The sequence below is a fragment of the Hemiscyllium ocellatum genome, chromosome 11 (assembly GCF_020745735.1).
Source record: "Hemiscyllium ocellatum isolate sHemOce1 chromosome 11, sHemOce1.pat.X.cur, whole genome shotgun sequence".
In the NCBI taxonomy this organism is placed as follows: Eukaryota; Metazoa; Chordata; class Chondrichthyes; order Orectolobiformes; family Hemiscylliidae; genus Hemiscyllium; species Hemiscyllium ocellatum.
This window is the reverse complement of record NC_083411.1, coordinates 59,383,938-59,395,160: the sequence shown is the minus strand read 5'-3', so window position 1 is coordinate 59,395,160 and position 11,223 is coordinate 59,383,938. Positions and strand designations below refer to the sequence as shown.

The 11,223-nt window shown below is 42.8% G+C and overlaps 1 protein-coding gene across 1 annotated transcript in view; it reads left to right on the top strand.

Moving 5' to 3' along the window:
* Nucleotides 1-11,223, top strand: part of LOC132820024 (sodium- and chloride-dependent neutral and basic amino acid transporter B(0+)-like) — a 156,251-nt gene that overhangs the window by 79,436 nt on the left and 65,592 nt on the right. The window contains exon 4 of the mRNA XM_060831950.1: nt 9,708-9,861. Within this exon, the coding sequence (XP_060687933.1) occupies nt 9,708-9,861 (154 nt within the window). The remainder of the gene's footprint in view (nt 1-9,707; nt 9,862-11,223) is intronic.

The window sequence follows — 11,223 nt, the reverse complement described above, 5'->3', positions numbered from 1 at the left end:
CCTGACTCATGCACCTAGCCTTACATCCCTGAACACTACGGGGAATTTTAAGCATGGCCCAATTCATGTAGCTTGCTTGGATTGTTGCTGAAACCAGAGCACCCAGAGAAAACTCGCACAGACACGGGGAAATGTGCAACTCCTCAGAGACAGTCAGCCAAGCTGGAATCAAACCTGAGTTCCTGGTGAGTGAGGCAACAGTGCTAACCACTGAACACCATGGTGCCCACATCTCCATATTTCATCACAATAGTTTGTGAGGTTTCCATGTGATTAATAGAATCTGGAATTGAACGATGCCATAAAACAACCATCAGTTATTGCAGACACCTACCTGCTTCACCAGAGTCATTGTCAAAAAATATTTCTCATGATTGCTAGGTCTGGCCTACGTGTGACTGCACAGCATTGCGATTAACAGTTAACTATCTTTTGTTAGTTAACAGGTCCTCCTGGGTCAACAGGTCACTCATTATCAGGGTAATCCAGAATGGGCAACAAATGTGAAGATGCTAACATCTTGTGAAATAATTTTAAAAACGAGAGTAACCTCGCTGAGCTTGGAGCAGATGCATCTAGATACAGGTTGTTTTGCTGTAATGCAGCCGTTGCGTTCTTCTGCAACTCCGCACTACAGAAAATCGTGCTATTGAAATTGTTACAGAGAATTGTGTTGTAGATTGCTACAGAAAATCTGCTCAAGAGAAACTTCGCATTATCCAAACATCACCCATAATTAATTAAGTGGGAATTGCATTGGCCTAATCACCCTCAGTCACTGCGACAGGTGGAACACACAAATCAGATTCTGAACCAACACTCGGCTAACTATCATCAGGAAGGATTGCCTTGGCCTCAAGCTCAGCCTCTGGTATGATGTAACATTTGAGCTATCCCTAATTAAACCACAGGTATGAGCCCTTCTGAGGTGATAACTGGTAGACTCATGTCTTTACCTGATACAATTGATCTTAGAACAGCAGATTGTCAACTATTGAGTGATTCATTGTTAAAGTATTTCAAGATCTAACCGATTCTGTTCATTTTGCTTCCCAACAGGTGTCAGCAGCTTGAGGAGATTCCCCTAAAGGTATTCACGACATCATTCCCGGCAAGTGGGTCTACGTTAAGAAAATACACAAAGAACCGTTGGGTGCCAAGTGGGAAGGTCGGTATCAAGTTCTTCTCCTATCACCTTCAGCCATGAATATGCAGGGCAGGAAGGCTTGGATTCATGCATCACATGTCAAAAGGGCTAACACCCCTGCCCCATTGTGACAAAGTTTTTATTTTTGGAACTCGTAATTGTTTTGATCTCTTGGGTCACATGAACATGCACTGTCAGGCACAAGTTGTATGCGAATACTTTTTTGTGCATGTCTTATGTTTATCCTGGACATACGAATGTCTCCAGTGCTGGGTTTGCTCTCATATTCCCATACATTCAAAGGACGGTATCCCCTTAGACCCATGCCTTTTAATGCATCTGCAGTGGCTGAATGGGTCACTCTCCAGAACGAATCCCACATGGCTGCCACATCTTCCACAGAGAAAGGGATATATTGGGTGGAAATTAATGGCACCAGAGGTATGTGGGAATTGACAGGGTACAGTTCTTCGGCATTTGAATGCTGGAATCAACCTCAATTTAATACCGTCTGTATCACCATCACTAATTCATCAATGGTGGGAAAACCGTTATGTTCTATTTGTTTCACTTGATTTAAGCCGAAGGGTTGGTTTGCAGGTCAGAGTAATTGTACCTAATATTTTAATGGCACATCTGATGCTTGTCTTCCATTTAAAGTTAAATTTATTATCTCACATCAGCAGAAACTTTTGACCACACCTGGCTCCCGAACTATATAACTCAGTTTATCCTGTGCAATGGTACTTTTTTTTGTTTGTGGACATAATGCTTACCACGTGGTTACCTCTGTCATGATCTGGTTTCTGTTTATTTAGCTTTTTTAGTCCCTTTTATGTGTCATACTCTACCTTTCATCCCTTATCCTCCATAAACGTTGCAACTCTAAGATAGACAAGTTCTTTGACCTTTGGTATTGGCCATATGCTGCATGTAAATCCTTTTCTGAGATTCAATTACTCTATTCCATATTGGAACAAGTAGTTCATGACACCTCCCAAGCCCTTGATAAGAGTAATGTAGAAATGGTTGCTATTCGAACAAGAACATTACAAAATTACAAAATGGCCCTGGATTGGCTACTATCTGAGAAAGGACAGACCTGTGCCCACGTAGGAAAAGAGTGTTGTACCTACATTCTGGCCAATTCTGAAGAGATCATAAATTCAACTGCTCATATTCACAAGGAGGTCGACAAACTTAGACAACTCCTTTCAAGTACCATATAGAATTGGGCTATAACTGGTCAGGATCACTTGAAACATCTATCCTCCAGGAGATTAACATCTTTCTTGTTGTTATTCTTGCTTTATATGTATGTATCAAATGTTGTTTTACTCGTGCCCTTAACCCTCCCAAGTTACGACATCAGAAGAAGTGGATACTGACTGCTGCATATGGGTAATGATTCATAATGTACAATGTGATTGGAATCAAAAGGGCCAAACGCAGGCAAGTGGAACTAGTTTAGTTTGGGAAACATAGTTAGCATGGATGAGTTGGATCAAAGGGTCTGTTTCCGTGCTCTATAACTTTATGAGAATTTTAAATTCCCTCAGTTGCTAACTATAACAGTACAGTTGACAAACAAAATATCGAGTACCCTGTAAAGGAAACATCTGGCAATCACAATCAGAACAAGTTGTGTTGATGAGTAAATTTTGGTTATGCTTAACTTAGCAGATAATCACAGGACATAGAGAAACATTTTGTGATTGGACATGTAAGATGTGATTGGTTAGAAGTACTCAGAGTAAGTGGAGGCTGAGGATTGGGTAAAGGGAGAGCATAGAATGAACAAATAATGTATAAGAATGTGAGCAAAACACAGACAGATGTGCTTTGCATCACCTTGCTATGTACCATTAACGCCATACTTCTGCAATAAAGGCATTCACGAAGGCATTGTGCAGTTCCCTGTCTGGTTATTCCTATTATCAGGGAAACAAGTACCCAACACTGCCAAAAGCTGTGAGCCATAGAATCGTAGCATCCATACAGTATGGAAACAGGCCCTTTGGCCCAACAAGTCCACATCGAATCTCCAAAGAGTAACCCAACCAGACCCATTCCCCTACCCATTTATCCTATATTTACCCCTGACTCATGCACCTAGCCTATACATCCCTGAACACTACGGGGAATTTATAGCATGGCCAATTCATCTAGCTTGCTTGGATTGTTGCAGGAAACCAGAGCACCCAGAGAAAACTCGCACAGACACGGGGAAAATGTGCAAACTCCTCAGAGACAGTCAGCCAAGGCTGGAATCAAACCTGAGTTCCTGGTGAGTGAGGCAACAGTGCTAACCACTGAACCACCATGGTGCCCACATCTCCATATTTCATCACAATGGTTTGTGAGGTTTCCATGTGATTAATAGAATCTGGAATTGAACGATGCCATAAAACAACCATCAGTTATTGCAGACACCTACCTGCTTCACCAGAGTCATTGTCAAAAAATATTTCTCATGATTGCTAGGTCTGGCCTACGTGTGACTGCACAGCATTGCGATTAACAGTTAACTATCTTTTGTTAGTTAACAGGTCCTCCTGGGTCAACAGGTCACTCATTATCAGGGTAATCCAGAATGGGCAACAAATGTGAAGATGCTAACATCTTGTGAAATAATTTTAAAAACGAGAGTAACCTCGCTGAGCTTGGAGCAGATGCATCTAGATACAGGTTGTTTTGCTGTAATGCAGCCGTTGCGTTCTTCTGGAACTCCGCACTACAGAAAATCGTGCTATTGAAATTGTTACAGAGAATTGTGTTGTAGATTGCTACAGAAAATCTGCTCAAGAGAAACTTCGCATTATCCAAACATCACCCATAATTAATTAATCACATTGTAGCCAAACCGCAATGACAAATCGCACATTATAGCAGGAACACCGAGAGTCATTGAGTCATAGAGATGTCCAGCATAGAAACAGAACCTGCGGTCCAACTCGTCCATGCCAACCAGATATCCTAATCCAATCTAGTCCCACTTGCATGCGCCCGAACCTCCAAACACTTCCTATTCATACACCCATCCAAATGCCTTTTAAATATTGTACCAGCCTCCATCACTTCCTCTGGTAGCTCATTCCATACATGTACCACCCTCTGTGTGAAAAAGTTGCCCCTTAGGTCTCTTTTATATCTTTCCCCTCTCACCCTAAACCTATGCCCTCTAATTCTGGACTCCCACATCCCAGGGAAAAGACTTTGTCTATTTATCTTATCCATGCCCCTCATAATTTTGTAAATCTCTAAAAGGTCACCCCTCAGCCTCTGATGCTCCAGGGAAAACAGCCCCAGCCTGTTCAGCCTCTCCCTATAGACCAAATCCTCCAAACCTGGCAACATCCTTGTAAATCTTTTGTGAACCCTTTCAAGTTTCACAACATCTTTCCGATATGAAGGAGACCAGAATTGCATGCAATATTCCAACAGTGGCCTAATCAATGTCCTGTGCAGCAGCAACATGAGCTCCCAACTCCTGTACTCAATACTCGGATCAATAAAGGAAGGCATACCAAATGTCTTCTTCACTATCCTACCGACCTGCGACTCCACTTTCAAGGAGCTATGAAACCTGCACTCCAAGATCTCTTTGTTCAGCAACACTCCCTAGGACCTTACCATTAAGTGTATAAGTCCTGCTAAGATTTGGTCTCCCAAAATGCAGCACTTCGCATTTATCTGAATTAAATTCCATCTGCCACTTCTCAGCCCATTGGCCCATCTGGTCAAGATCCTGTTGTAATCTGAGGTAACCTTCTTCTTTGTCCACTACACCTCCAATTTTAGTGTCATCTGCAAACTTACTAACTAGACCTCTTATGCTTGCATCCAAATCATTTATGTAAATGACAATAAGTAGAGGACCCAGCACCGATCATTGTGGCACTCCACTGGTCATAGGCCTCCAGACTGAAAAACAACCCTCCACCACCACCCTCTGTCTTCTACCTTTGAAACAGTTCCATATCCAAATGGCTAGTTCTCCCTGTATTCCATGAGATCTGACCTTGCTAACCAGTCTTCCATGGGGAACTTTGTCGAACACCATACTGAAGTTCATATAGATCACATCTACCATTCTACCCTCATCAATCCTCTTTGTTACTTCTTCAAACAACTCAATCAAGTTTGTGAGACATGATTTCCCACGCATAAAATCATGCTGACTATCCCTAATTAGTCCTTGCCTTTCCAAATACATGTATATCCTGTGCCTCAGGATTCTCTCCAACAACTTGCCCACCACCAACTTCAGGCTCACTGGCCGCCTTGCTGATCTTTGAGGGGCCCTCCTCTCTCCCTTGTTACCCTTTTGTCCTTAATGTATTTGTAAAAACCCTTTGGATTCTCCTGAATTCTATTTGCCAAAGCTATTTCCTGTCCCCTTTTTACCCTCCTGCTTTCCCTTTTAAGTATACTCCTACTGCCTTTATACTCTTCTTAGGATTCACTCGATCTATCCTGTCTATACCTTACATATGCTTCCTTCTTTTTCTTAACCAAGTCCGCAATTTCGTTAGTAATCCAGCATTCCCTATACCACCAGCCTTTCCTTTCACCCTAACAGGAATATACTTTCTCTGGATTCTCATTATCTCATTTCTGAAGGCTTCCCATTTTCCAGCCGTCCCTTTACCTGCGAACATCTACCCCCAATCAGCTTTTGAAAGTTCTTGCCTAATACTGTCCAAATTGGCCTTTTTCCAATTTAAAAATTCAACTTTTAGATCTGATCTATCCTTTTCCATCACAGTTTTAAATCTAATAGAATTATGGTCACTGGCCCCAAAGTGCTCCCCCACTGACACTTCAGTCACCTGCCCTGCCTTATTTCCCAAGAGTAGATCAAGTTTTGCACCTTCCCTAGTAGGTACATCCACATACTGAATCAGAAAATGTTCTTGTAATGCGCTTAACAAATTCCTCTCCATCTAAACCCTTAACACTATGGCAGTCCCAGTCCACGTTTGGAAAGTTAAGATCCCTGGCCATAGCCACCCTATTATTTTTGCAGAAAACTGAGATCTCCTTGCAAGTTTGTTTCTCAATTTCTCTCTGACTATTAGGAGGTCTATAATACAATCCCAATAAGGTAATCATCCTTTTCTTATTTCTCAGTTCCACCTAAATAACTTCCCTGGATATATTTCCAGGAATATCCTCCCTTATCACAAATGCCACTCCCCCTCCTCTCTCGCCTCCCTTTCTATCCTTCCTGTAGCATTTGTATCCTGGAACATTAAGCTGCCAGTCCTGCTCATCCCTGAGCCATGTTTCTGTAATTGCTGGGATGTTCCAGACGCACATTCCGAATCATGCCCTGAGTTCAGCTGTCTTCCCTGTCAGGCCCCTTGCATTGAAATAAATGCTGTTTAATTTATTAGTCCTATCTTGTCCCTGCCTGCCCTGTTTGACTTGCTCCTATTCTCAACTGTACCATCTCAGATCGATCTCTTTCCTTACTATCTCCCTGGGTCCCACCCCCCTAACCCCCACCTTACTAGTTTTAATCCTCCCGAGCAGCTCAAGCAAATTTCCCTGCCAGTATATTAGTCCCCTTCCAAGTTAGGTGCAATCCGTCCTTCTTGTACAGGTCACTTCTACCCCAAAGGAGATTCTAATGATCCAAAAAAATGTGAATCCTTCTCCCATACACTGGCTCCTCAGCCATGCATTCATCTACTCTATCCTCCTATTCCTGCTCTCACTAGCTCATAGCACTGGGAGTAATGCAGATATTACTACTCTTGAGGACCTCCTTTTTAAATTCCTGCCTAATTCTCTGTAATCTCCCTTCAGAATCTCAACCTTTCCCCTTCCTATGTCATTGGTTCCAATATGGACAATGACCTCTTGCTGGTACCCCTCCTCCTTGAGAACATTTTGCACCCTCTCTGAGACATCCTTGATCCTGGCACCAGGGAAATATCTCCAAAAACATATAACATATATATTCCGTTGATAGAGATTTGTCAGACCATGTGAAATTTCTGATGCTGGATTAGTGGTGTTGTAAAAGCACAGCAGTTCAGGCAGCATCTGAGGAGCAGTAAAATCGATGTTTCAGGCAAAAGCCCTTCATCAGTAATACAGGCAGAGTGCCTGAAGGGTCGAGAGATAAATGAGAGAAGGGTGGGGGTGGGGAGAAAGTAGCATAGAGTACAATAGGTGAGTGGGGGAGGTGTTGAAGGTGATAGGTCAGGGAGGAGGGTCGAGTGGATAGATTGAAAAGAAGATAGGCTGGTAGGACAAGTCATGGGGACAGTGCTGAGCTGGAAATTTGGAACTGGGGTGAGGTGGGGGAAGGAGAAATGAGGAAACTGTTGAAGTCCACATTAATGCCCTGGGGTTGAAGTGTTCCGAGGCGGAAGATGAGGCATTCTTCCTCCAAGCATCGGGTGGTGAGGGAGCAGCGGTGAAGGAGGCCCAGGACGTCCATGTCCTTGGCAGAGTGGGAGGGGGAGATGAAATGTTGGGTCACAGGGCAGTGGGGTTGATTGGTGCAGATGTCCAGTCTTCCCAATATAGAGAGGACCAATGGATACAATAAATGATATTGGTGGATGTGCAGGTAAAACTTTGATGGATGTGGAAGGCTCCTTTAGGGCCTTGGATGGAGGTGAGGGAGGAGGTGTGGGCGCAGGTTTTGCAATTCCTGCAGTGGCAGGGGAAGGTGCCAGCATGGGAGGGTGGGTTGTAAGGGGGCGTGGACCTGACCAGGTAGTCACGGATAAATGGTCTTTGTGGAAGGCGGAAAGGGGTGGGGAGAGAACTATATCCCTGGTGGTGGGGTCCGTTTGGAGGTGGCGGAAATGTCATTGGATGATTTGGTTTATGCAAAGGTTGGTAGGGTGGAAGGTGAACACCAGAGGGGTTCTGTCCTTGTTACAGTTGGAGGGGTGGGGTCTGAGGGCAGAGGTGAGGGGTGTAGACGAGATGCGTTGGAGGGCATCATTAACCACGTGGGAAGGGAAATTGGAAGGAGGCCATCTGTTGTGTTCTGTGGTGGAACTGGTCCTCATGGGAGCAGATATGGCGGAGATGGAGGAATTGGAAATACAGGCTGGCATTTTTGCAGGAGGTAGGGTTGGAAGAGGTGTAATCCAGGTAGCTGTGGAAGTCGGTAGGTTTGTAAAAAATGTCAGTGTCAAGTCGGTCGTCATTAATGGAGATGGAGAGGTCCAGGAAGAGGAGGGAGGTGTCAGAGATGGTCCAGGTAAATTTAAAATCAGGGTGGAATGTTTTGGTGAAGTTGTTGAATTGCTCAACCTCCTTGCGGGAGCACGAGGTGGTGCCAATGCAGCCATCAATGTAGCGGAGGAGGAGGTGGGGAGTGGTGTTGGTGTAATTACGGAAGATGGACTGTTCTACGTAGCCAACAAAGAGACAGGCATAGCTGGGGCCCATTCGGGTGCCCCTGGCTACCCCTTTGGTCTGGAGGAAGTGGGAGGATTCGAAGGAGAAATTGTTAAGTGTCAGGACCAGTTTGGCCAAACGAATGAGAGTGTCGATGGAAGGGTACTGTTGGGAACATCGGTAGAGGAAGCAACGGAGGGCTTGGAGGCCCTGGTCATGATGCCCCAGCTGACTGTGAGGGAACTGAATGGGATTTTTAATTTTCCCAACAGCAAATCCCCTGTGTCTGGTTCACTCTGACAAAGTCCTTTGAAATCTCAAGACTTCAAAATATTGGCGCTGCATTCAGCCTCAATCTGAATGGTCACTCAATAGTCAATCTTTGAATCTTTCTGATAATTGTATGGCAAGCAGGGATAGTAGGAGAGATTCCTGGTCAATTGGAAACATTGAGGTAGTGCAGAGTAACAGCCACCCCACGGTGAAAGCTGCAGACGCTGATTCATGCCATGGCCTCTCTCTATATTGTGTGACCTCCTCATTTCAAAGCATTGGTGAGAAATATGTGATGCAAAATAGATATATTCTGACATTGAGTATTCTGAAACAAACCTGAAATTCTATTATTTTTAGTGTGGAGATTGCATCAGAAATAGTCAGGAAATGTGGACATCACCCAGACCTGAGCAACTAGATCTTGGCCTTTTGGACACATCTTGTCATTCTCACCAGTCATTTACTTGGTGAAAGGCTGAACAGTTCTTAATCACAGTCCTGGAATTTTGGAAAGATAGAACATCTTCGGGCAAGATTTGCTCCTTAAGGTTTACATCCAGCTCCTGAGCAAGCGAAGAAAGTATTCATGGCTGTCTGAAGATGGACCAGAGGGAGTTGGCTTTATCTGAATTCTCACAGAATGAACAGGAAACACACTCTCCAATAGATACAGTGAGTATTTTAGCAAAACATGAAATTACACTCATGTAAAATGCTGAGAAGTGCTGATTCTTTGGGGATTTTAGCTTTTGTGAACTGCAGTCACCCATCTTGTTTCCAAACTACTAAGTGATTGCTGTTAACTGGGGAATGAAGAAATGTTTTTACAGTGGGGAAGAGTTGAACTAAGTGCTTAAGTTTAGATTGAAAAAATCTACTTTCTAATTTAGTCAATTCCTTTCTTTGCCCCAAGAGTGCTGCCAATCCAGCAGTGAACAGAAATGATGAAAATGTGAAGAGAGGTAACTGGTCCTCGAAGACTGACTACTTGCTCTCGATGATTGGCTGTGCTGTGGGTCTAGGCAATGTCTGGAGATTCCCTTTCCTGGCTTACAAAAATGGAGGAGGTACTGTCTGGAATTTGAATTAAGGGGATAGAAATGCAGAGGGAGCATTTCAATGATCTTTAAGGTCTGTTGGCTTGGATATTGCTCTTGTCAGTGCTTCCCATCGTAACAATTGATGTGGAGGTGCCGGTGTTTGACTGGAGTAGGCAAAGTCAGAATGCAACAACTCCAGGTTATGATCCAACAGGTTTAACCTTCACCTGATGAAGCAGCAGAATCCCAGAAGCTTCTGATTTCAAATAAACCTGCTGGACTATAGCCTGGTCTTGTGTGTTTTCTGACATCCTAACAATTGTGCAGGGGTTAGAAATGTTACAGTCTGGACATGGCACAGTTAAATACTAAAGTGCAAAGTGGTGGTTGAAATTAATTCAAGTGACTTTTGAGCAAATCAGATTGTCTCATTACAGGTTGTAGTTTGAATCTGTGGCCCATTTCTCATCAGGAGTAAAAAGCATTATACTTTTATACCTTTAAATACTTTATATTGCTAAATTCCTAAAACTGAAATAATTCTAAAAACACAACAGAATGTCATTAAGACCCAGATTGTTCCCAGCATTTTCAATAAACAGTAGATTAATAAAACTCATGTAGCGCCTTTTTCATTTGTCTAGTTCAAGTCAGAGTAGACCACATTTTCAGTTTAAATAGGCATAGATTGATTCATTACAAGTTTTATGGAAGATTCCTTTGGAGTTAAGATAATAAAGTTCTTGTCAGCAATATCAACAGATGTTAAGATTAAAACAAGGATAGAAAACACAAAAGAATAAAGTTTCAATCAGTCTTTGTAGCATGCTAGTGGAATCACTGTTAGACTTTGCTTACAGCAGAAATATACGGACATCATGATGGATCACAATATTGAACACATAATTTTGGTCGGTTTATCAGGAATACCCATTGATAAGGTGCTAGCTAAAACAAAGTTGCTGTACCTACTTTACCATCTCACAGTGAGTTATCAATGAACTTCATTATCTCCTGGATTACAGTTATTACTTATCTACATTTCGATCTTAGTTTGCCTCCAGTAATGTATATATATGCTTATATATTATCCACCATAACATAAGAGACTGAGTCTGGATATCATGCTATCAGAGAAACCAGCAGACATTTATTATAATGATATAAAGTCAAGGATTTTACGCAGGCCAGTCATTATTTGGTGTCGACGATGAGTCACCATGAATATTCTGTGGAATCCCCATTCTAGCACACTCTGAAGGTATTGCCCAGGAAACTGGATTTTCCACTAGACAATTCTCCGATTCTTGGAACACTCCAAAAGTCTCTATTTACATCGGAAATTTCAGAAGGTACTGATGAATTTAAGTAAAATAATTAATCAGGAAA